This window comes from Trematomus bernacchii, unplaced genomic scaffold, assembly GCF_902827165.1.
Source record: "Trematomus bernacchii unplaced genomic scaffold, fTreBer1.1, whole genome shotgun sequence".
NCBI lineage: Eukaryota > Metazoa > Chordata > Actinopteri > Perciformes > Nototheniidae > Trematomus > Trematomus bernacchii.
This window is the reverse complement of record NW_022987662.1, coordinates 862,550-888,968: the sequence shown is the minus strand read 5'-3', so window position 1 is coordinate 888,968 and position 26,419 is coordinate 862,550. Positions and strand designations below refer to the sequence as shown.

At 37.1% G+C, this 26,419-nt stretch overlaps 3 protein-coding genes across 4 annotated transcripts in view; 1 reads left to right on the top strand and 2 right to left on the bottom strand.

Annotated features, from left to right (window-relative positions):
* Positions 1-26,419, top strand: part of LOC117486878 (exostosin-1) — a 308,682-nt gene that overhangs the window by 118,704 nt on the left and 163,559 nt on the right. The window lies entirely within an intron of this gene.
* LOC117486881 (moronecidin-like) lies at positions 6,931-10,799 on the bottom strand. 2 transcript variants are annotated; one of them, XM_034135468.1, is made up of 4 exons: positions 7,876-7,969; positions 7,637-7,745; positions 7,278-7,296; positions 6,931-7,173 (listed from the first exon to the last, which is right to left on the bottom strand). In XM_034135468.1, exons 2-4 carry the CDS (start codon positions 7,734-7,736, stop codon positions 7,068-7,070), a joined length of 225 nt encoding a protein of 74 aa, XP_033991359.1. In that variant the 5' UTR covers positions 7,737-7,745; positions 7,876-7,969; the 3' UTR covers positions 6,931-7,067. The 2 variants fall into 2 exon arrangements, with proteins under 2 accessions (XP_033991359.1, XP_033991360.1); XM_034135469.1 differs by lacking the exons at positions 7,637-7,745; positions 7,876-7,969 and adding exons at positions 10,467-10,575; positions 10,706-10,799 and having other exon boundaries at positions 6,942-7,173.
* LOC117486882 (moronecidin-like) lies at positions 18,269-19,297 on the bottom strand. Its single transcript, XM_034135470.1, has 4 exons — positions 19,214-19,297; positions 18,975-19,083; positions 18,616-18,634; positions 18,269-18,511 (listed from the first exon to the last, which is right to left on the bottom strand). The coding sequence occupies exons 2-4, from the start codon at positions 19,072-19,074 to the stop codon at positions 18,406-18,408; spliced, it is 225 nt and encodes a 74-aa protein (XP_033991361.1). The 5' UTR covers positions 19,075-19,083; positions 19,214-19,297; the 3' UTR covers positions 18,269-18,405.

The following is a 26,419-nucleotide window of genomic DNA, read 5'->3' as shown; positions in this document are numbered from 1 at the left end:
CATATACAGTTCAATCCGAAGTAGACACTCATATTAGTCAAAGTCAACTTTATTGTCAATTTTCCAGTTTGTGTGTACAGACAGAGAGATCGAAATGCCGTTTCCCATAATCCCGAATATAACAACAAATGTATATAAAAATATGTGTGCAAATATGTATATATATATACACAGAATCAAAGACACATTTTGACATGTGCACACATTAAGACCTAAATAAAAACACAACAATCAATATATACAAAATAACAGTCACTTCAATATTTGAGAATGTACATTAGTGCAAAATTGTACATAGAATGTGCAAAATATTAGTGCAAGATAGATACACATCACCGTTAAATTCAAATGCATGAAAAACACACATGTTGTCAGCAGTCTTTAACTAAGTCTTGCCTCATAACTTGTTTTAAAGATGTTCTAGAAAATGTAAATATTATTTGTTCATCAGAAAAACAGTTTGTGAAACCAGCATGACTATGGCATTTCAAAACACCAGTATAGGGAAATGGTCAAGGTCTTCATCATTGTGTTTACAATTATGCAACATAACAAGCTAGCTGGGAAGGGGGAAGTGTGAAGGTCGTATCAGATGTCAAGTCATCGTGACTGCGTAAGAACATTTATCAGCAATCAACACATTGATGAACTCTTCGACCAACACCCAAATGTTGAGCAAGAAACTTTCTGTAAGCGCTTTACCGCACCAACAGTTATAATTACGTGGGGGAAAAAATGCTGCTTATTAGTGTTACTTTAAAGAATGAGGGTTCGAGTTGGGCTTTTGGAGTATCAATGCATTTAAATGGGTTTTTATCCTCACATGCTAATCACTGTGCATGTAGAAGATGGAAAAAATGACTCAACGTTGCAACTTCTTATTTGAAGTAAAGCATTATGTTTGGTTTGCAGTTATGTTTGACTGTTTTTACTGATACGAATTCACCCACATTAATGAAAATATACAATAAACTATACCTTGGCACTTGCTAACATTACTTTTTACATAAAATGGTGTGGAGAGTTGTAAAAAATCACTAGAATGAAACTTAAAGTATATTTTGAAAAACACAGAATTCTAGGCTATTTTTATGATTTTACACGTACACATTTATGCTCCCCATTGACATCAGGACAGCAGAATGCCTACACATCTTCAGGCGCAGACTGAAAACTCATCTCTTTCGACTCCACTTCGAGCAATAGAATGACTATCAAAGCACTTATATACTAATAAAGGACTGGCTTATCTAAAGCTAGTTGAGTAGCACTTGAAATGTTCTGGCTCTATGAAACCTGATGTACTTATATGATTCTGTTTTCTTCAAGTTTGTATCTTCTTGGTCGAATGCACTTATTGTAAGTCGCTTTGGATAAAAGCGTCAGCTAAATCCGATGTAATGTAATATAGATTTTATATATATAGATTTTTTTTGGTTTGTCTTTATGTCCACATAGTTGCAGCCTCTGCTCTAAAGTGCCTACAGTTTCTTTGGTTTATGAAGATGTGTGTACTGAGTGAATATACGATATCCCCCCCTTAATACATGTGTATGACCTTGTGCTTAATCTTTGTCTATAACATAGACCATATCAAATGGTCAGTTATCAAATAACTGACCATTTGATATACTATCAAATGGCCATTATGTTTTGGTGAGAATAATGAAAAAAGCAAATAACAATTCTTCACATGTTTCAGAGGAAGCAGCAAACACCAAACATATTATGCACAACTGACTTTGATGATTTGAAGATTTTCATTTTTACAACAGTGTGTGGAGTGCTACAGATTCTGGTTTAGGCAAAAGCCTTTTTTTGTTAAATTTGGTGTTATACAGCTCTTTTTGATGTTATCGTGTCTTGTGCTCAGTTACCTTTGTTGTGGTCCGTTGAAGCCGTTTAATAAAAAAATGATGCATGTTTTAACTATAGGACTTAAATATTGAAGAAGAGAAATGTAACCTTGGCTTTCTTTAGATAAGTCCTGTTTCTTTTACCATAAGCCCTGTCATACAGTCATCCAACTTTCTGCTGCATAATGATACACATCTCCATTCACAGTATTTTTTCTAATCATGGAGCGTTAGATTTTCTGAAATATACATATGCTAAGTTTCCAAGAGGCCAGAAGTTGTGTAAAAAATAGGGCTTGGTAGCTAATGTTTTGAAATGTGTCTTACGGCAAGGACATACCGAGTTCTAAACCCACCAAGCCCAAGGTTTTTTTCTGCTGACGTGGGTTTCCTCTGGGTGCTCCAGTGTTCTCACAGGTATTCTCCTGACGCTGCCCTCGATCAAAGCACTAAAGCCTCACTGACCTAGAGCCGATCCCGGTGCAACAACAGCACTGTAGCTTCCAAATGCTCCTGGAGTCAAGTGCAGAGGACAAAGTGTTAACTATATAACTTAACTAAAAATATCTAAACAGCAGGGACCGAATACTTGTTTGCCTTTGGATGGTCTTTGTGTTGGTGTAATGTCATGACACCGCTTTGTCTGTTCAATAGTTTAATACGTGTTACTACATATACCTTTCTGTTTTTCTTTTAGTATTCCTTTCATCATATATTAATGCAATATGTGAGCTAATCAAAATATGTTTTTACAAAGGTTTTATATTTTTTATTAGTTTTTCATCTAGTCAAATCTCCGTCTGGTGTTTAATTGGGTGTTTATTTGTGTTTTTTGGTCTATTTTAGTCACCTTAGTGCCAAAATACACAATTGACATCATTTCAATTTTAACAAGGGAGAAATATGTTGCCGTATAACAGTGCAGATGTATTCTAACTGAGCAATGATTGGCACATAGTGACATCACTTTGTAACACTCGCGCTTCTATCGGCTATCGCTCCAACATAGTGCACGTTCCAGGCTAATGGGCAGGACATCTATAAGCGTTTGACCAATCACAATACTTTCAGAATGTATTACCTAACTTCTATATGTTAGCTTAAAGATCACCTCTTATGCTAAATCCACTTTTTCATGTCTTTTATACATAAATATGTGTCCCCTCAGGAAAGAATATTCGATTTTTTTTTGGGTTGTGTAACCATTAGCCAATCAGCAACCAATGTAACCCCCCCCCCACCTTATCACCTGAATCTCCTCATAGAGCACCATTGTGTTCTTTTTAACCAAATATCTCTCTGAGGGGAGTGGCTCCTTATTTTCATCTAAAGTAACAGACAGAGAATCAGCACTTTTGAAACAGGGCTGAAACAGAGGGGATTATGGGATGCTACAATGATCTGTTTGGTGTTTGGAGCCAAACACTTCAGAGACATGTTTTGTATGCATCTGAGACCTATAATATATTGATGAAAAACAGTATAATAGGGAACCTTTAAAGGGGACCTATCATGCAAAATGCACTTTTGTACGTCTTTTATACATGAATATGTGTCCCCGGTGTTCCAGGGAACTCACCAAGTGTCAGAAAACACAACCCTCTCTATTTTCCTCCATACCCAAATCTCTAAAAAAGGGTCTGCAACGGATCTGATAAAAACTGATCCAGATGTGAACACTTTCCTGACGTCCAGAAAGTGGCGCTACGGCTATTGGGCCAACTCCACCAATCAGGAGGAGACAATCACGGCATTGCCGTTCGAAAGCGCTGGAGACGCTGTAGTACATATGCCAGGCCTCTAGATGGTGCTGTTGCTCACAGAATCAACCCTTGCAAAAACAGGGGTAAAAAAGTGCAAATTGAGCGAAATGAGGCATGGCTAAAATGCACGATCTGTTTGGTATTTTGAAAAAAAAAAAGTATAAATATGCCTTATATAGGTATGGTCCTACACTATATTATTCAAATATAGCATGATAGGTCCACTTTAAGGTAAAACAAATACGTATCATCATTGACCAAAAATATGTACTAACTGACCCTAGAGGAATGGGTCAGAAAGCCTAGCATTTTTTTATTTGTTCAATGTTGTCTCAATTAAAGGTGGGGTAGGTAAGTTTGAGAAACCGGCACGAGATACACTTTTTGTTATATTCCATGGAATGCTCTTAACATCAAATCAAATCAAATCAAATCAAATCAAATCAGGTTTTATTTATATAGCATATTTAAAAGCGATTTTTGGTCGAGCCAAAGTGCTGTACATGTAATAAAAACACATTACTACAATCACAATAAACGACAATAATATTACAACAGATATATATAAAAAATAAAATAAAAAAAACACAAGGAAAAGTCAGGAGTCGTGCTCCGCTCTAACTAGAAAGCCAGAGAGAAGAACTGTGTTTTTAGTGTAGATTTAAAAAACCCTAGGGTCTGGGCCGACCTCACATGGAGGGGCAGAGTGTTCCAGAGCCTAGGGCCAGCTGCTGCGAAGGCTCGGTGCCCTCGGGTTTTAAGCCTGGTTTTGGGCACTACCAGCAGCAGCTGGTCAACATCCCGATAGCAATGAATATCTTAAGTGCTTTGACAAAAAATACATAACAAAATGTCATCTGTAGAAGCCGTAGTACTGTAAAAAGCACGACCAATCATTTTAGCCGGCCCGGCTAAAATAACTGGATGGCCTACCTGCCTGTCAGCTTTCTATCTGTGCACAAACTTATCTCGTGCCCTCATTGGTCATGTGCGCGTTCGTGTGTGTTGGAGGAGGGGCTCTGTAAGGAAGTGGCAGATTTGTTCCAGCTGTGTATTTTCAAATTCTAGCGCACTCTTTTAAAAAATTCCAAAATGACCTACCCCACCTTTAAAGGGCCCATGTCATGGCCATTTCCACTGATCATAATTCCATTGTTGAGGTATACTAAAATAGATTTATACAGTGCAATTTTCCAAACTCAAATTGGTTTCGCATACAGCATCTCTGTAAAGTATGTGTATTCACCGGTATTCACTCTCTGCCCTAAACGGCTTGTTTGAGCTCCTGCCCCCCCCTCCCTGTGAGCCCAGTGTGCTCCGATTGGTCAGCTCGGCCACTCTGTTCTGATTAGTCAACCACCAGAGAGGCTCCGCCCATGTCTAACACAGTGTTTTTTCGGCTCTGAGCGGAGCATCAGTTTTTGTATAAGCTAACCTACGTTTGCTAGTTGTTCAGTGTAATATGCCAACCTACTATTAACAAAAGGTAGTGGTTCATATTAGGCTAGCAATAACGTGTTTACAATTGCAATCTTATACGGTAGACTGCTACGTGTCGGTCATTGTTTTTAGCTTGCATAAAAACAATGTTTTTCCTAGCATGTCTAGCTATAGGTAGCCTTGTTGTTTAGCTTTGTAGCATACATGCTAGGAAAGTCAACTATAATGTAATTAAGTTTCGCGACTGACCGTACGGTAAATCACCCGGAGTATACTGTATATGAGTATTTCGTGTGTGAATGCAGACATTCTCGTGCTATGAGAAACATGTAAGGCCATCTGCTGACATTGTATTCGATATATGTAAAGGCTAGCAACTTCGTTAGCCCAGTTAGCACTGTGTCAATGGCTTGTTCTGTGTAATAAAACCACTATGAACAAAGGCTAGTGGTTCATATTAGGCTCGGAAGAACGTGTTTACAATTGCAATCTTATACGGGTAGTCTGCTACGTTCGGTCATTCATTGTAGCTGGCATGAAAACAATGTTTTCGCCTAGCATGTCTCTCGGTAGCGTCGTTGTTTATCTCGGTAGCATACACGCTATGAACGGTAGCTCGGTTAGGAACGCCAACTATAATGTACTGACCGTAGCGTAAATCACCCGGAGTATACTGTCTATGAGTATTTTGTGTGTGAATGCAGACATTCTCCTGCTATGAGAAACATGTAAGGCCATCTGCTGACATTGTAGTTGATATATGTAAACGCTAGCAACTTTGTTAGCCCAGTTAGCTCTGTTTTGAACTGAACCTGAGATTCCAACAGTATATATGCTTGGCTGGCAGAGGGTGCGTCATAGCTCTGGGCGTGGCTACTGGGTATCCAGACGTCACGATGCCCAGGAAGAACATGAGAAATCTCCAACGAGGCGTTTTGGGGAGGTCTTTTCTGTGTTAGAGTTTTACTCCCTACAGGGTGTACTTTGAGGGTTTTTAACTCTGCAGACCGTTTACATGCATAAAAACCTTCATAACACACAAGGGGACGGGTAATAACCGGAAAAGCATGACATGGGCCCTTTAAGTTAAAAAAGTACAAATTAATTCAGAATTATCTTTTGAATAAAACAAGTAAGACATATTTTGCCATGCAGATTTATTATAATTAGAGCAATGGTGAGAACAACATTACAACACATGTACAATTAAAACAAATACGTTTGGTAAAAAGAACACATGGTTGTGCATCGGTATTGTGCATGCACATAGACAGAAATATACGGCATGTGGGTGCACACTACCATTTCTCTGTGTGATTGTTACATACATCACATTAATTTATTAAGACAGACTGGAAAACTGGTTTGAACTTTCTTCAACAGTTCTAAATTGGTTCGAATCCTACTTTAAGGACAGGAAAAACATTGTTTCTATAGGTAACTACACATCTCAGTTGACAACTATGACATTTAGGGTTCCTCTTCTCTTTAACATCTAAATTCACCAGGAGACTATGATCCAATTCAAACACTGAGTAAGTGCATTGAACAAATTAATTATGGAATTTGTCCATCTTTCTTAAATTAAAAAGATAAAACTGAGGTAATTGTTTTTGGAATCAATGAAGAACGAATAAAAGCCAGCGCTGAGCTTCAGTTGGCAACGTTAAAAACAACAGAAAATGACAGAAATAGGTGTAGTCATGGACTCTGACCTGAATGATTTTTACACCAATTTCATCTGTAATGTTTCACCTGTAAGGTGTTTCATGTCTTTAACTAGGTTGGGATTGTAATAATGCCATAACACACAATTCACATCATTTCCATCCTGATTTAATAAATGTTCCTTTAAAATAATACAAGAGATAGATGATTTTTGTAATGCAATGCAGATTTATTCCAAATGACAAGTAGATCCATTTAAAACAGATAGGTTGATTACATTTTTATGTTGAAGAAAAAAGCAGAAGAAAGCATTTGTTTTATCAGATGGACCATCATGGACTCAGGCGAAGTCGTTCTCTTGTTGGAACGCACGTTGTTCCATCGCTTCCTGCGCTTTCATCGCTTCCTGCGCTTTCAACGCTTCAAGTTCTTCCCCGGACAACATTCTGGTGCAGAGAGAGAAAAGATCCGTAGAGTTTAGACAAAAATAAAACAAATCATGCATCAAAAGCACTTTCAAATAATTGAAATATCAAGAAAAAGACCTTACCCATGGACTTTTTTGGCAGCTAATTAAAAAAGAGAGAAAAAAACATTTAGTGCGATGCATTATTCTTTGTGATACTGTGCATTATAATTTATTATAAGCCGTTTTATAAACATGCATTATTTTATTGGAGTTCTAATATTTGATTTGGAAGAGAGAGTAACTCACAAGGGAAAACCCCCAAAAACCCATTATGGAGCCTCTTTAAGTGATGCGACGTAACAGAGATTTCTGCATTAGTTTGGAACCAAATTGTGGCAGGTACAAAATTCCCACAAAGGACTTTTGCTTTTTTATGTTAGAATGGACAAAAACGCCAAAGCAATACATTTACTCTCAGTGGACACACAATGTGACTTTACCATTCAATGCATGACCGATATGATCCCAAAATGAACCCTCCCCAGGTTCAGCCATGAGGACCACCAGCGTCAACACCAGGAACATCATAGCACACTTCATCCTGAAAAACTAAAACACAACATGTGTCACTCAATCAAACTTTTTCATCCACCAATTTACTACAGCTATAAGTCAGAGTATATATGCAATGTCAAATCCCAAAGACTTCATTAAATAACAAAAACGTAAAATATATCACCTGATTGAGAGTCTGAACCAAGAGGCTTGTCAAGAGTGCAAAGTGAGATCTTGAAGTGATGTGAATCTCTCTGTCTAACCTGTGTCTTTATAAAGGTATGGTGGAACTTTACATATATTTAGCATATATTTGGCAACATTGTATATATCATTGTATTTTGCAATATGATGTTCTGTCTCGAGTCTAGACGATGACAACAGAGTCTTTCCACATCGATGGGGAAATATCTTGATTTGCAACTTTAAACATTTAAATACTTTCTGAATTTCTTACCTAACTTCTATATGTTAGCTTAAGGAAAAAAACTGTATCATAATCGACCCAAAATATGGGCTAACTGACCCTAGAGGAATGGGTCAGAAATCTTAGCATCTTCTCATTTGTTTTGTTTATTTAAATGTGTTAATCTTAAAACAAAGTTTGGGGGTTTCTCCATCAGGCAAACTTTCTCTCTTGTTCCAGCGCACGCTCCAACGCTTCCTGCATCATCGCTTCGTATTTTTTATTTACGAAAAGTCTGGTGGGTGGAGAGAGGAGATTCAAAGAGTTCAGCTCAGGAATTCAACAAATAATGCAACAAGAGCCCTTTTTTATTATAAATGTAAACAAGTATCAAGCAAAATACCTTACCTATGGAAGACTTGAGAGAAAAACAAAACAAAGAGGACATTGCATTAATGTTTGTATGCAGTATAATTCATCATAATATATTGTAAGGCTTTATCGACATTCATTAAGATATTGCGGATGTACTATTGATAACAAAACTTAACTTATTTTGCAATGCCTTTCTTTAAGTAATACAAAAAAAAGGATAAACTTCTCAAATGCACCCTATTTCCTTTTTATTTAAATCACAAAGCAGCTCAATAAGACTCAAAACAATATCATGATTTGTCCAACATAAGACAACCACACCATTAAAGGTAGGGTAGGTAAGAATGGAGAAACCAGCTTGAGTGCGCTAGAATTTGAAAGTACACAACCAGAAAAAATCTGCCTCTTCCTTCAGACTTCCTTACAGAGCCCCTCCTCCAACACACAGGAACGCGCACATGACCAATGAGGGCACGAGATAAGTTTGTGCACGAGATGGAAGGCTGACAGGCAGGTAGGCCATCCAGTTATTTTAGCCGGGTCGGCTAAAATGATAGGTCGTGCTTTTTACAGCGCCACGGCTTCCACAGATGACATTTTTTTATGTATTTATTTTCAAAGCATTTAAGATATTCATTGCTATCGGGATGTTAAGAGCATTCCATGGAATATAATAAAAAGTGTTTCTGAAGTGAATTACCTACCCCACCTTTAATCCTTAGATATTTGACAATATTTCTAAATGAACCGAACGTATCTGTCTATACCTTAAATTATAAAGGTTCAGGTTAGCTTTAATGATAAGTCAAAAACGTACAGGTTAAGGACAGGAAAAATGTTGTTTCTATAGGTAACTTCACATCTGAGTTGACATCTATGACATGTGGGGCTCCTCAAGGCCCCATCCCGGGGCGTCTTCTCTTTAACATCTAAATTCACCAGGAGACTATGATCCAATTCAAACACTGAGTAAGTGCATTGAATAAATCAATGATGGAATTTGTCCATCTTTCTTAAATTAAAAAGATAAAACTGAGGTAATTGTTTTTGGAATCAATGAAGAACGAATAAAAGCCAGCGCTGAGCTTCAGTTGGCAACGTTAAAAACAACAGAAAATGACAGAAATAGGTGTAGTCATGGACTCTGACCTGAAGGATTTTTACACCAATTTCATCTGTAATGTTTCACCTGTAAGGTGTTTCATGTCTTTAACTAGGTTGGGATTGTAATAATGCCATAACACACAATTCACATCATTTCCATCCTGATTTAATAAATGTTCCTTTAAAATAATACAAGAGATAGATGGTTTTTGTAATGCAATGCAGATTTATTCCAAATGACAAGTAGATCCATTTAAAACAGATAGGTTGATTACATTTTTATGTTGAAGAAAAGCAGAAGAAAGCATTTGTTTTATCAGATGGACCATCATGGACTCAGGCAAAGTCGTTCTCTTGTTGGAGCGCACGTTGTTCCATCGCTTTCAGCGCTTTCAACGCTTCAAGTTCTTCCCCGGACAACATTCTGGTGCAGAGAGTGAAAAGATGCGTAGAGTTTAGACAAAAATAAAACAAATCATGCATCAAAAGCACTTTCAAATAATTGAAATATCAAGAAAAAGACCTTACCCATGGATCTTTGAGGCACCTAATTAAAAAGAGAGAGAGAAAAAAACGTTCAGTGCGATGCATTATTCTTTGTGATACTGTGCATTATAATTTATTATAAGCCGTTTTATAAACATTCATTATTTTATTGGAGTTCTAATATTTGATTTGGAAGAGAGAGTAACTCACAAGAGAAAGACCCAAAAAAACATTATGGAGCCTCTTTAAGTGATGCGACGTAACAGATATTTCTGCATTAGTTTGGAACCAAATTGTTGGCGGGTCCAAAATTCCCACAAAGGACTTTTGCTTTTTTATGTTAGAATGGACAAAAACGCCAAAGAAATGCATTTACTCTCAGTGGACACACAATGTGACTTTACCATTCAATGCATGACCGATATGATCCCAAAATGAACCCTCCCCAGGTTCAGCCATGAGGACCACCAGCGTCAACACCAGGAACATCATAGCACACTTCATCCTGAAAAACTAAAACACAACATGTGTCACTCAATCAAACTTTTTCATCCACCAATTTACTACAGCTATAAGTCAGAGTATATATTCAATGTCAAATCCCAAAGACTTCATTAAATAACAAAAACGTAAAATATATCACCTGATTGAGAGTCTGAACCAAGAGGCTTGTCAAGAGTGCAAAGTGAGATCTTGAAGTGATGTGAATCTCTCTGTCTAACCTGTGTCTTTATAAAGGTATGGTGGAACTTTACATATATTTAGCATATATTTGGCAACATTGTATATATCATTGTATTTTGCAATATGATGTTCTGTCTCGAGTCTAGACGATGACAACAGAGTCTTTCCACATCGATGGGGAAATATCTTGATTTGCAACTTTAAACATTTAAATACTTTCTGAATTTCTTACCTAACTTCTATATGTTAGCTTAAGGAAAAAAACTGTATCATAATCGACCCAAAATATGGGCTAACTGACCCTAGAGGAATGGGTCAGAAATCTTAGCATCTTCTCATTTGTTTTGTTTATTTAAATGTGTTAATCTTAAAACAAAGTTTGGGGGTTTCTCCATCAGGCAAACTTTCTCTCTTGTTCCAGTGCACGCTCCAACGCTTCCTGCATCATCGCTTCGTATTTTTTATTTACGAAAAGTCTGGTGGGTGGAGAGAGGAGATTCAAAGAGTTCAGCTCAGGAATTCAACAAATAATGCAACAAGAGCCCTTTTTTATTATAAATGTAAACAAGTATCAAGCAAAAGACCTTACCTATGGAAGACTTGAGAGAAAAACAAAACAAAGAGGACATTGCATTAATGTTTGTATGCAGTATAATTCATCATAATATATTGTAAGGCTTTATCGACATTCATTAAGATATTGCGGATGTACTATTGATAACAAAACTTAACTTATTTTGCAATGCCTTTCTTTAAGTAATACAAAAAAAAGGATAAACTTCTCAAATGCACCCTATTTCCTTTTTATTTAAATCACAAAGCAGCTCAATAAGACTCAAAACAATATCATGATTTGTCCAACATAAGACAACCACACCATTAAAGGTAGGGTAGGTAAGAATGGAGAAACCAGCTTGAGTGCGCTAGAATTTGAAAGTACACAACCAGAAAAAATCTGCCTCTTCCTTCAGACTTCCTTACAGAGCCCCTCCTCCAACACACAGGAACGCGCACATGACCAATGAGGGCACGAGATAAGTTTGTGCACGAGATGGAAGGCTGACAGGCAGGTAGGCCATCCAGTTATTTTAGCCGGGTCGGCTAAAATGATAGGTCGTGCTTTTTACAGCACCACGGCTTCCACAGATGACATTTTTTTATGTATTTATTTTCAAAGCATTTAAGATATTCATTGCTATCGGGATGTTAAGAGCATTCCATGGAATATAATAAAAAGTGTTTCTGAAGTGAATTACCTACCCCACCTTTAATCCTTAGATATTTGACAATATTTCTAAATGAACCGAACGTATCTGTCTATACCTTAAATTATAAAGGTTCAGGTTAGCTTTAATGATAAGTCAAAAACGTACAGGTTAAGGACAGGAAAAATGTTGTTTCTATAGGTAACTTCACATCTGAGTTGACAACTATGACATGTGGGGCTCCTCAAGGCCCCATCCCGGGGCGTCTTCTCTTTAACATCTAAATTCACCAGGAGACTATGATCCAATTCAAACACTGAGTAAGTGCATTGAATAAATCAATGATGGAATTTGTCCATCTTTCTTAAATTAAAAAGATAAAACTGAGGTAATTGTTTTTGGAATCAATGAAGAACGAATAAAAGCCAGCGCTGAGCTTCAGTTGGCAACGTTAAAAACAACAGAAAATGACAGAAATAGGTGTAGTCATGGACTCTGACCTGAAGGATTTTTACACCAATTTCATCTGTAATGTTTCACCTGTAAGGTGTTTCATATCTTTAACTAGGTTGGGATTGTAATAATGCCATAACACACAATTCACATCATTTCCATCCTGATTTAATAAATGTTCCTTTAAAATAATACAAGAGATAGATGGTTTTTGTAATGCAATGCAGATTTATTCCAAATGACAAGTAGATCCATTTAAAACAGATAGGTTGATTACATTTTTATGTTGAAGAAAAGCAGAAGAAAGCATTTGTTTTATCAGATGGACCATCATGGACTCAGGCAAAGTCGTTCTCTTGTTGGAGCGCACGTTGTTCCATCGCTTTCAGCGCTTTCAACGCTTCAAGTTCTTCCCCGGACAACATTCTGGTGCAGAGAGAGAAAAGATCCGTAGAGTTTAGACAAAAATAAAACAAATCATGCATCAAAAGCACTTTCAAATAATTGAAATATCAAGAAAAAGACCTTACCCATGGATCTTTGAGGCACCTAATTAAAAAGAGAGAGAGAAAAAAACGTTCAGTGCGATGCATTATTCTTTGTGATACTGTGCATTATAATTTATTATAAGCCGTTTTATAAACATTCATTATTTTATTGGAGTTCTAATATTTGATTTGGAAGAGAGAGTAACTCACAAGAGAAAGACCCAAAAAAACATTATGGAGCCTCTTTAAGTGATGCGACGTAACAGATATTTCTGCATTAGTTTGGAACCAAATTGTTGGCGGGTCCAAAATTCCCACAAAGGACTTTTGCTTTTTTATGTTAGAATGGACAAAAACGCCAAAGAAATACATTTACTCTCAGTGGACACACAATGTGACTTTACCATTCAATGCATGACCGATATGATCCCAAAATGAACCCTCCCCAGGTTCAGCCATGAGGACCACCAGCGTCAACACCAGGAACATCATAGCACACTTCATCCTGAAAAACTAAAACACAACATGTGTCACTCAATCAAACTTTTTCATCCTCCAATTTACTACAGCTATAAGTCAGAGTATATATGCAATGTCAAATCCCAAAGACTTCATTAAATAACAAAAACGTAAAATATATCACCTGATTGAGAGTCTGAACCAAGAGGCTTGTCAAGAGTGCAAAGTGAGATCTTGAAGTGATGTGAATCTCTCTGTCTAACCTGTGTCTTTATCAAGGTATGGTGGAACTTTACATATATTTAGCATATATTTGGCAACATTGTATATATCATTGTATTTTGCAATATGATGTTCTGTCTCGAGTCTAGACGATGACAACAGAGTCTTTCCACATCGATGGGGAAATATCTTGATTTGCACCTTTAAACATTTAAATACTTTCTGAATTTCTTACCTAACTTCTATATGTTAGCTTAAGGAAAAAAACTGTATCATAATCGACCCAAAATATGGGCTAACTGACCCTAGAGGAATGGGTCAGAAATCTTAGCATCTTCTCATTTGTTTTGTTTATTTAAATGTGTTAATCTTAAAACAAAGTTTGGGGGTTTCTCCATCAGGCAAACTTTCTCTCTTGTTCCAGTGCACGCTCCAACGCTTCCTGCATCATCGCTTCATATTTTTTATTTACGAAAAGTCTGGTGGGTGGAGAGAGGAGATTCAAAGAGTTCAGCTCAGGAATTCAACAAATAATGCAACAAGAGCCCTTTTTTATTATAAATGTAAACAAGTATCAAGCAAAAGACCTTACCTATGGAAGACTTGAGAGAAAAACAAAACAAAGAGGACATTGCATTAATGTTTGTATGCAGTATAATTCATCATAATATATTGTAAGGCTTTATCGACATTCATTAAGATATTGCGGATGTACTATTGATAACAAAACTTAACTTATTTTGCAATGCCTTTCTTTAAGTAATACAAAAAAAAGGATAAACTTCTCAAATGCACCCTATTTCCTTTTTATTTAAATCACAAAGCAGCTCAATAAGACTCAAAACAATATCATGATTTGTCCAACATAAGACAACCACACCATTTAAAGGTAGGGTAGGTAAGAATGGAGAAACCAGCTTGAGTGCGCTAGAATTTGAAAGTACACAACCAGAAAAAATCTGCCTCCTCCTTCAGACTTCCTTACAGAGCCCCTCCTCCAACACACAGGAACACGCACATGACCAATGAGGGCACGAGATAAGTTTGTGCACGAGATGGAAGGCTGACAGGCAGGTAGGCCATCCAGTTATTTTAGCCGGGTCGGCTAAAATGATAGGTCGTGCTTTTTACAGTGCCACGGCTTCCACAGATGACATTTTTTTATGTATTTATTTTCAAAGCATTTAAGATATTCATTGCTATCGGGATGTTAAGAGCATTCCATGGAATATAATAAAAAGTGTTTCTGAAGTGAATTACCTACCCCACCTTTAATCCTTAGATATTTGACAATATTTCTAAATGAACCGAACGTATCTGTCTATACCTTAAATTATAAAGGTTCAGGTTAGCTTTAATGATAAGTCAAAAACGTACAGGTTAAGGACAGGAAAAATGTTGTTTCTATAGGTAACTTCACATCTGAGTTGACAACTATGACATGTGGGGCTCCTCAAGGCCCCATCCCGGGGCGTCTTCTCTTTAACATCTAAATTCACCAGGAGACTATGATCCAATTCAAACACTGAGTAAGTGCATTGAATAAATCAATGATGGAATTTGTCCATCTTTCTTAAATTAAAAAGATAAAACTGAGGTAATTGTTTTTGGAATCAATGAAGAACGAATAAAAGCCAGCGCTGAGCTTCAGTTGGCAACGTTAAAAACAACAGAAAATGACAGAAATAGGTGTAGTCATGGACTCTGACCTGAAGGATTTTTACACCAATTTCATCTGTAATGTTTCACCTGTAAGGTGTTTCATATCTTTAACTAGGTTGGGATTGTAATAATGCCATAACACACAATTCACATCATTTCCATCCTGATTTAATAAATGTTCCTTTAAAATAATACAAGAGATAGATGGTTTTTGTAATGCAATGCAGATTTATTCCAAATGACAAGTAGATCCATTTAAAACAGATAGGTTGATTACATTTTTATGTTGAAGAAAAGCAGAAGAAAGCATTTGTTTTATCAGATGGACCATCATGGACTCAGGCAAAGTCGTTCTCTTGTTGGAGCGCACGTTGTTCCATCGCTTTCAGCGCTTTCAACGCTTCAAGTTCTTCCCCGGACAACATTCTGGTGCAGAGAGAGAAAAGATCCGTAGAGTTTAGACAAAAATAAAACAAATCATGCATCAAAAGCACTTTCAAATAATTGAAATATCAAGAAAAAGACCTTACCCATGGATCTTTGAGGCACCTAATTAAAAAGAGAGAGAGAAAAAAACGTTCAGTGCGATGCATTATTCTTTGTGATACTGTGCATTATAATTTATTATAAGCCGTTTTATAAACATTCATTATTTTATTGGAGTTCTAATATTTGATTTGGAAGAGAGAATAACTCACAAGAGAAAGACCCAAAAAAACATTATGGAGCCTCTTTAAGTGATGCGACGTAACAGATATTTCTGCATTAGTTTGGAACCAAATTGTTGGCGGGTCCAAAATTCCCACAAAGGACTTTTGCTTTTTTATGTTAGAATGGACAAAAACGCCAAAGAAATACATTTACTCTCAGTGGACACACAATGTGACTTTACCATTCAATGCATGACCGATATGATCCCAAAATGAACCCTCCCCAGGTTCAGCCATGAGGACCACCAGCGTCAACACCAGGAACATCATAGCACACTTCATCCTGAAAAACTAAAACACAACATGTGTCACTCAATCAAACTTTTTCATCCACCAATTTACTACAGCTATAAGTCAGAGTATATATTCAATGTCAAATCCCAAAGACTTCATTAAATAACAAAAACGTAAAATATATCACCTGATTGAGAGTCTGAACCAAGAGGCTTGTCAAGAGTGCAAAGTGAGATCTTGAAGTGATGTGAATCTCTCTGTCTAACCTGTGTCTTTATAAAGGTATGGTGGAACTTTACATATATTTAGCATATATTTGGCAACATTGTATATATCATTGTATTTTGCAATATGATGTTCTGTCTCGAGTCTAGACGATGACAACAGAGTCTTTCCACATCGATGGGGAAATATCTTGATTTGCAACTTTAAACATTTAAATACTTTCTGAATTTCTTACCTAACTTCTATATGTTAGCTTAAGGAAAAAAACTGTATCATAATCGACCCAAAATATGGGCTAACTGACCCTAGAGGAATGGGTCAGAAATCTTAGCATCTTCTCATTTGTTTTGTTTATTTAAATGTGTTAATCTTAAAACAAAGTTTGGGGGTTTCTCCATCAGGCAAACTTTCTCTCTTGTTCCAGCGCACGCTCCAACGCTTCCTGCATCATCGCTTCGTATTTTTTATTTACGAAAAGTTTGGTGGGTGGAGAGAGGAGATTCAAAGAGTTCAGCTCAGGAATTCAACAAATAATGCAACAAGAGCCCTTTTTTATTATAAATGTAAACAAGTATCAAGCAAAAGACCTTACCTATGGAAGACTTGAGAGAAAAACAAAACAAAGAGGACATTGCATTAATGTTTGTATGCAGTATAATTCATCATAATATATTGTAAGGCTTTATCGACATTCATTAAGATATTGCGGATGTACTATTGATAACAAAACTTAACTTATTTTGCAATGCCTTTCTTTAAGTAATACAAAAAAAAGGATAAACTTCTCAAATGCACCCTATTTCCTTTTTATTTAAATCACAAAGCAGCTCAATAAGACTCAAAACAATATCATGATTTGTCCAACATAAGACAACCACACCATTAAAGGTAGGGTAGGTAAGAATGGAGAAACCAGCTTGAGTGCGCTAGAATTTGAAAGTACACAACCAGAAAAAATCTGCCTCTTCCTTCAGACTTCCTTACAGAGCCCCTCCTCCAACACACAGGAACGCGCACATGACCAATGAGGGCACGAGATAAGTTTGTGCACGAGATGGAAGGCTGACAGGCAGGTAGGCCATCCAGTTATTTTAGCCGGGTCGGCTAAAATGATAGGTCGTGCTTTTTACAGCGCCACGGCTTCCACAGATGACATTTTTTTATGTATTTATTTTCAAAGCATTTAAGATATTCATTGCTATCGGGATGTTAAGAGCATTCCATGGAATATAATAAAAAGTGTTTCTGAAGTGAATTACCTACCCCACCTTTAATCCTTAGATATTTGACAATATTTCTAAATGAACCGAACGTATCTGTCTATACCTTAAATTATAAAGGTTCAGGTTAGCTTTAATGATAAGTCAAAAACGTACAGGTTAAGGACAGGAAAAATGTTGTTTCTATAGGTAACTACACATCTGAGTTGACAACTATGACATGTGGGGCTCCTCAAGGCCCCATCCCGGGGCGTCTTCTCTTTAACATCTAAATTCACCAGGAGACTATGATCCAATTCAAACACTGAGTAAGTGCATTGAACAAATTAATTATGGAATTTGTCCATCTTTCTTAAATTAAAAAGATAAAACTGAGGTAATTGTTTTTGGAATCAATGAAGAACGAATAAAAGCCAGCGCTGAGCTTCAGTTGGCAACGTTAAAAACAACAGAAAATGACAGAAATAGGTGTAGTCATGGACTCTGACCTGAATGATTTTTACACCAATTTCATCTGTAATGTTTCACCTGTAAGGTGTTTCATATCTTTAACTAGGTTGGGATTGTAATAATGCCATAACACACAATTCACATCATTTCCATCCTGATTTAATAAATGTTCCTTTAAAATAATACAAGAGATAGATGATTTTTGTAATGCAATGCAGATTTATTCCAAATGACAAGTAGATCCATTTAAAACAGATAGGTTGATTACATTTTTATGTTGAAGAAAAAAGCAGAAGAAAGCATTTGTTTTATCAGATGGACCATCATGGACTCAGGCGAAGTCGTTCTCTTGTTGGAACGCACGTTGTTCCATCGCTTCCTGCGCTTTCATCGCTTCCTGCGCTTTCAACGCTTCAAGTTCTTCCCCGGACAACATTCTGGTGCAGAGAGAGAAAAGATCCGTAGAGTTTAGACAAAAATAAAACAAATCATGCATCAAAAGCACTTTCAAATAATTGAAATATCAAGAAAAAGACCTTACCCATGGACTTTTTTGGCAGCTAATTAAAAAAGAGAGAAAAAAACGTTCAGTGCGATGCATTATTCTTTGTGATACTGTGCATTATAATTTATTATAAGCCGTTTTATAAACATGCATTATTTTATTGGAGTTCTAATATTTGATTTGGAAGAGAGAGTAACTCACAAGGGAAAACCCCCAAAAACCCATTATGGAGCCTCTTTAAGTGATGCGACGTAACAGAGATTTCTGCATTAGTTTGGAAGCAAATTGTGGCAGGTACAAAATTCCCACAAAGGACTTTTGCTTTTTTATGTTAGAATGGACAAAAACGCCAAAGCAATACATTTACTCTCAGTGGACACACAATGTGACTTTACCATTCAATGCATTACCGACATGATCCCAAAATGAACCCTCCCCAGGTTCAGCCATGAGGACCACCAGCGTCAACACCAGGAACATCATAGCACACTTCATCCTGAAAAACTAAAACACAACATGTGTCACTCAATCAAACTTTTTCATCCTCCAATTTACTACAGCTATAAGTCAGAGTATATATGCAATGTCAAATCCCAAAGACTTCATTAAATAACAAAAACGTAAAATATTTCACCTGATTGAGAGTCTGAACCAAGAGGCTTGTCAAGAGTGCAAAGTGAGATCTTGAAGTGATGTGAACCTCTCTGTCGAACCTCAGTCTTTATAAAGGTATGGTGGAACTTTACATATATTTAGCATATATTTGGCAACATTGTATATATCATTGTATTTTGCAATATGATGTTCTGTCTAGAGTCTAGACGATGACAACAGAGTCTTTCCACATCGATGGGGAAATATCTTGATTTGCAACTTTAAACATTTAAATACTTTCAAAATGTCTTACCTAACTTCTATATGTTAGCTTAAGGAAAAAAACGGTATCATAATCGACCCAAATATGGGCTAACTGACCCTAGAGGAATGGGTCAGAAAAGCTTAGCAATCATTTTTTGTGTTTATTTAAATCAGTTAATCTTAATCGTAATTAATTTAAAAAACAAAACAATTCTGAACTATCTTTTAACCCTTGTATGGTGTTCATATTTTTATTACTCAGCCAGTGTTCGTGGGTCTGGTGGACCTGCTGCCTTTTTGGGCTTCAATTCAACACAATCAAACTATTTTATGTTAAAATACTCAACAGAGGTTTACTTCATCTCAATTACAAGCAATATAAACAGCATATATGGTTAATATTTGCCCTTTTACATTTGTTAGATCACATTAATGAATTAAAGTGCTATTCGTTTTTTTGCCCACTGACCGGCTGGTCCTGTGGCTCGTCTTTCTTTTGTAACTAGCTGATGCTCAATCTCATCCTCTTCTTCAAAGTCACTGTCAGACTCAGAATTGTCAGAAATGTGATCCTCACATTCTGGAACCTCTTCCTCTCCCTCTACATCATCATCAAATGGTTCTCTCTCTTCCAACATCGTTTGCAAGGCCCTCCGAGTCTGAGCAGAGAATCTTTTGGCCATCTTGATCAGTTGTGGTAAGGACCCAAACTGGCAAAGCTATATTTATTGTGTCTCGCCCCACATTTGCAGCTGGGATATAGTGTGAACAAAATAAAGATTGGTTCCCGCAAAACATAATGCGGGAATGTGAGAGCAGACATGTGTCCGTGCTTGAATGTATCAACAATGTGCGGGAATGGCAGGGGCAGAAACACAAAAGTCACACACACACACACACACACACACACACACACACACACACACACACACACACACACACACACACACACACACACACACATACACATACATACACATACACATACACATACACATACACATACACATACACATACATACACACACACATACAATGTATACATCACTTCAGGGGACATTACATTGACTTACATGCATTTCCTGGAGACTTATCCTAACCTTAACCATAACCAACACATGCCTAACCCTAACCCTTACCCTTACTGTTAAGCCCTAGGGCAGTGGGGTGTTTTTTCACGAAACTGTGTCTCAGGGCTTCTTAATATTTAAAAACCTATTAATGTGTCATACCCATTTAACGGGAAGAAACTTAGCTAATTGACAATACAAACCATTTTTACCGAAACAAAACACAAGTCTCACAAGAAGCGTCTAAATGAGCCCTGAGCGAAAAAATGCTAACACACTTACCACAGAACTCAAGGTAAAAATACCCTTATTACTTATCGTAACTTCAAAAACAAGATATCAAATTAAAGCGTGACAGGGGAAGCAAACACAGACGTCACAACACGTGAATTACGGAACATTCACGGGAAATCGTCTCAAATTAGCTGTTATTCTGATCAAAAGTCGTGTTCAATGGCATTAAAATGATAAAAACGCCGCTGAAGGTTAATCCATAGGTTAATCCAATGTGTCTGTGTCACTTTGAAAGGATTACTGATAATCCATCATTGCATTTTAAAAAAACGGAGATTTCATATTATTTTTATTTTTATAAATCTCTCTAAAGAGGTCAAATGTCACTTGTTTTGCATCAATCTTGATACAGGGTACTTCTTATATGTTTTCACTATAAGTAATGGGTTTTTTTTAGGCGGAGGTAAGAATTTACCTTTTTTTACAATGTTCCATCTGAATTTACAGAAACATCTATATTGATTCTGACACTTCTTCATCCAACTCACAGGTTTATCATTACTTTGAGAAACAAGATTATTAATTTAACCCTTTTAGAAGGGAAGATATGGTCATTTGTTCTGGGAATGTCATTTTCGAGCCGGAGACCTGAAAAACAGGCTCAGGGCTTAACAGGTTAACATCTAAATTCACCAGGAGACTATGATCCAATTCAAACACTGAGTAAGTGCATTGACGAAATCAATGATGAAATGTGTCCATCTTTCTTAAATTAAAAAGATAAAACTGAGGTAATTCTTTTTGGAATCAATAAAGAACGAATAAAAGCCAGCGCTGAGCTTCAGTTGGCAACGTTAAAAAAAACAGAAAATTACAGAAATAGGTGTAGTCATGGACTCTGACCTGAATGATTTTTACACCAATTTCATCTGTAATGTTTCACCTGTAAGGTGTTTCATGTCTTTAACTAGGTCGGGATTGTAATAATGCCATAACACACAATTCACATCATTTCCATCCTGATTTAATTAGATTTTTCATTTAAAATAATACAAGAGATAGATGATTTTTGTAATGCAATGCAGATTTATTCCAAATGAAAAATAGATCAATTTAAAACAGATAGGTTGATTACATTTTTATGTTGAAGAAAAGCAGAAGAAAGCATTTGTTTTTTCAAATGGACCATCATGGACTCAGGCGAAGTCGTTCTCTTGTTGGACCGCACGTTGTTCCATCGCTTCCTTCGCTTTCATCGCTTCGTATTTGTTAGTCCCGTACATGCTGGTGGGTGGAGAGAGGAGATTCAAAGAGTTCAGCTCAGGAATTCACCAAATTTCTTGTTATAAAATTAAACAAGCAAAATAACTTACCCATGGAGGGCTTGAGAGAAAAACAAAACAAAAAGTACATTTTATTAATGTTTGTATGTAGTAAAAGTTATCATATTGAAATATTCATTAATATATTGTGGTTGTAATAACAAAACTGAACTTTTTTTGCAGTGCCTTTTTTTGTGTGATATACTTTTTTTGAAATTACCATAAAAAGGACAGACTTCCAAAATGTTACCTATTTTCTTTTTTTTTCAATCACAAGGCAGCCCAACAATATCATGATTTGTCGAAAACATAAGAAAACTACACCGGGAATCCTAAGATATTTGAATTTTTTTCTAAATTAACATAATATATGTCGGTACCCACGGTAAGGTGGGGTAGGTAATTTTGAGAAACCGGCTCGAGATACACTTTTTGTTATATTCCATGGAATGCTCTTAACATCCCGATAGCAATGTATATCTTAAGTGCTTAAGTGGCCTACCTGCCTGTCAGCCTTCCATCTGTGCACAAACTTATCTCGTGTTACCTTGTCACCTTTAAAGGTGGGGTAGGTAATTTTGGAGAAACCAGCTCGAGTGCGCAAGAATTTGAAAATACACAGCCGGAAAAAATCTGCCACTTCCTTACAGAGCCCCTCCTCCAACACACGAACGCGCACATGACCAATGAGGGCACGAGATAAGTTTGTGCACAGATGGAAGGCTGACAGGCAGGTAGGCCATCCAGTTATTTCAGCCGGGCCGGCTAAAATGATTGGTTGTGCTTTTTACAGCGCTACGGCTTCCACAGATGAAATGTTTTAATGTATTTACTATCAAAGCATTTAATTTATTCATTGCTATCGGGATGTTAAGAGCATTCCATGGAATATAACAAAAAGTGTTTCTGAAATAAATTACATACCCCACCTTTAAATTATGAATGTTCTGGTTAGCTTTAATTATGAGTTATATCAATGCATTCCCAGCTATGGCATGTCAAAAATGTAAAAAATAAATAAATATATATATAAATACAATCTAAAAATGGTTACCATGATAAATGTGGTGATACCAACCCTCCCCAGGTTCAGCCATGAGGACCACCAGCGTCAACACCAGGAACAACATAGCAAACTTCATCCTGAAAAACAAAAACACAGCATGTGCAATATGATGTCCTGTCTAGACGATGACAACAGAGTCTTTCCATATCTTGATTTGCAACTTTAAACATTAAATACTTACTTACAGAATGTCTTACCTAACTTCTATATGTTAGCTTAAGGAAAAAAACTGAATCATCATTAACCCAAAATAAACATATGTTTGCCTGTGTCATTACGTTATATTATATTTACAGTAATAATTCTCAGCATAAATTAAGATGAGATACTTACTTCTTTCCTCAAAGTCAAAGCTGTTATCAGTCGAGCAGAGAGAGATCTACAGGTTGTGTGATTCTCTTTTTGGTTATACATCTGTTTATATACGGGGTTTAGAAAGTCCCCAACTCTGGGTGTGTGCTGCGTTTCGCAAAATAACACCCTGAGGTCACCGCCCTATTCACTTCTTTTAATGTATATTATGTAATGAAGCATTTGGAGCTACTTATCAGCTAATTTCATCTTTCAAGTTCCTCTGTTTGACATACAAGGAGGCTTTTACGCACCACATGTATTACATTAAGTAGCTGTCTCTAGCTTTGGTCTTTTTTATTACTCTAAAGTGTATTTTATTGACATGCTTTTATTTAATGTTTTAAAATATATATATATGTATATATATGCATAATTGTTACATTTTTACAAGTAGGCCCACATATAGCCAACTCAACAATAAGCTTTTCTACTAGTTTTTTTTAATGATAAGTTATACAGTGCATTTCTAGCTATATCATGGCAAAAATGATAAAGTATGGATTTCAATCGCTATCCTGTTTGTTTGAAAATGTCAAAAGTTAACCACACTACTATTCTACAGTACAAAAAGACACTTCACTTTACTTCAGCTTTGTGTGTGCATTGGTAAACATGTCCCCTACTCATGGTTTGTGCAATGTTTTGCAAGGTGAAACACACATTACATTACATGTTACTTGTTAGACGCTTTTATCCAAAGCGACTTACAAACTCAATACTGTGAGCAATCCCCACAGGAGCAATTTGGGGTGAAGTGTCTTGCCCAGGGACACAACGACATGCTGACTGCAGTGGGGTTTGAACCTGTGCTCCCCTGATCCGAACACCAACGCACTAGTCCACTGCGCCACAGCCTCCCACCAGGAGGTAGTTCAACTCAAAGTGTCAATGATGTCTAACAGTACGTCCACACGGCAGCGTTGCGTGCTTCAACGGAGACGCTTCCCATTCACTTTGAATGGGGTGATGTCACACTTTGCCGAACTGCATTGTGGTTCCGTCACGTCGCTTTGCCTCCGTTGCTCGCTTCGAAAGTTGAGAAAAGTTCAACTTTTCAAGCGTCAACGGAAGTACCAGCCAATCAAATCTTATGCCAGTACAAGCACTAGCCAATAAAACCGTGTGCTTGTGTCCGGGGCGGGAGATTAATGTGATTGGTTGTTTGTCGCACGCCAGACATGGACGTGGACGTACCGTTAATCTTTTATTTTAAATACTCATCATCAAGAAATTGGCTTATTTTAAGGCCTTGCCTTGCCTAAACAAATATGTTTCAATACCGGACTAAAATAGAGTTGTATTTTATATATATATTAGGTCAAAAATGATCCCTTTATTTCACTTCTGCTTTGCTTGTGCTTTGCTTATGTTATGCACTAACAGACAGTCTTTGTACTACAGTGATTGTCAAAGTCAAAAGTCAAAGTCGACTTTATTGTCAATCTTCCAGTTTGTGTGTACAGACAGAGAGATCAAAATGTTTCCCACAATCCCGAATAAAAAAACAAATGTATATAGAATACAAAAATATGTAAATAAAAATATGTGTGCAAATATGTATATTTGTACAGATGGAGCATCTTATTTCAGACTCCAGCATACAGCTTCCTGCCTACTACCAGCCAGTTACCTGCCTTACCCCTAGATTCCACCGGGTCCGTCTGCGCCGCGTTACGGCTGCGCCGCGGTTTTGGTCCGGCCTCCTCCAGCGTCATACCCTACCAGGCGCGTTTCAGAAGCATTTCAGAAGCGGAGTCTTGCCTGCCGGCTCGCAGTTTTTGTTGATTTGGGCATATTTCCTGGACAGGCTACTTTGTACAGACAAAGTTAATAATAACTGTAATATTCCAGTTATAAACGACATGAATCAAAGATGTGTTGCTGTATTTCAGTGGTAAAAAAATGCATTCATCATCATAATTATTCTATATATATAATTTACACAGTGCCTGTAAACCGGAGGAGAACGCTGGCATTTCTCCTCCTACTTGAAAGACTACGGAGGGATAGGGTCTGCAAAATTAGTTTGTGTGTGTGTATATATATAGGTCTATATAGCTCTGAACGTTCCACTTCCTGCCTGCCCGACCTTACGTTACGGCTGCGCCGCGACAAAAATAGGATTCGATCCTAATTTTAGAAAAGCCCTGCGCCGAGCCGCTTCTGGGACGCGTCTGAGCCGTAACGCGCCGCGTGTGGTGGAATAGCACCCATTGACTAGAGTGGCCGCGATCACCTTGAGCACCGGCGCAGCCGTAACGCGTCCGTAACGCGTCCGTAACGCGCCGCAGACGGACCCGGTGGAATCTAGGGGTAAGACCTGCCAAAGACCAGTATCTGGGAATGTTAAGCCCTCCCACTATTTTCCAAGAGGGCGTTGCCAGATTTTCAATTTCAGGATTTAACCAGGAGATGGCGCTATATATTAAATAACTATGGCCAAACTAAGACTTAGTTTTTCACAAGAGAAAATGCAGATATTATATAAAAAACTAAAGTTAAAATCTTGTTTTTAATGCCCCAAGAGCAATCAAAACACTTGTTAGAGGGGGAGAGAGTTAGACGCTCGTGAATTGTCAACGGGGGGGGTTGACATCCGAGCATCGTCCTATGGGCTTAGCCCCGGACAGGTACAACAGGTATTCACTCAGAGGGGGGTACTAAATGCCATCCATTTACATGTAGGCAAACAAAATCAACATACAGTAGGGGGGTGGGGGATGGTGAATCAGCTATGTTACTATTTATAATGTTATTGTTGTTACAACAGAAGATGTTTTTCTTTATATTGAAGTTAAATGCATCAATCTGGTGCACTTTGAGGTCAAAATTAAGAGATTTATGGATACCGCTGGAAAAAGCTGTGTGTGAAAATTTAAATCTTCCTTATTGAGCTTTAAAACAAATGAATAACGACTATATATAATAATAAAATA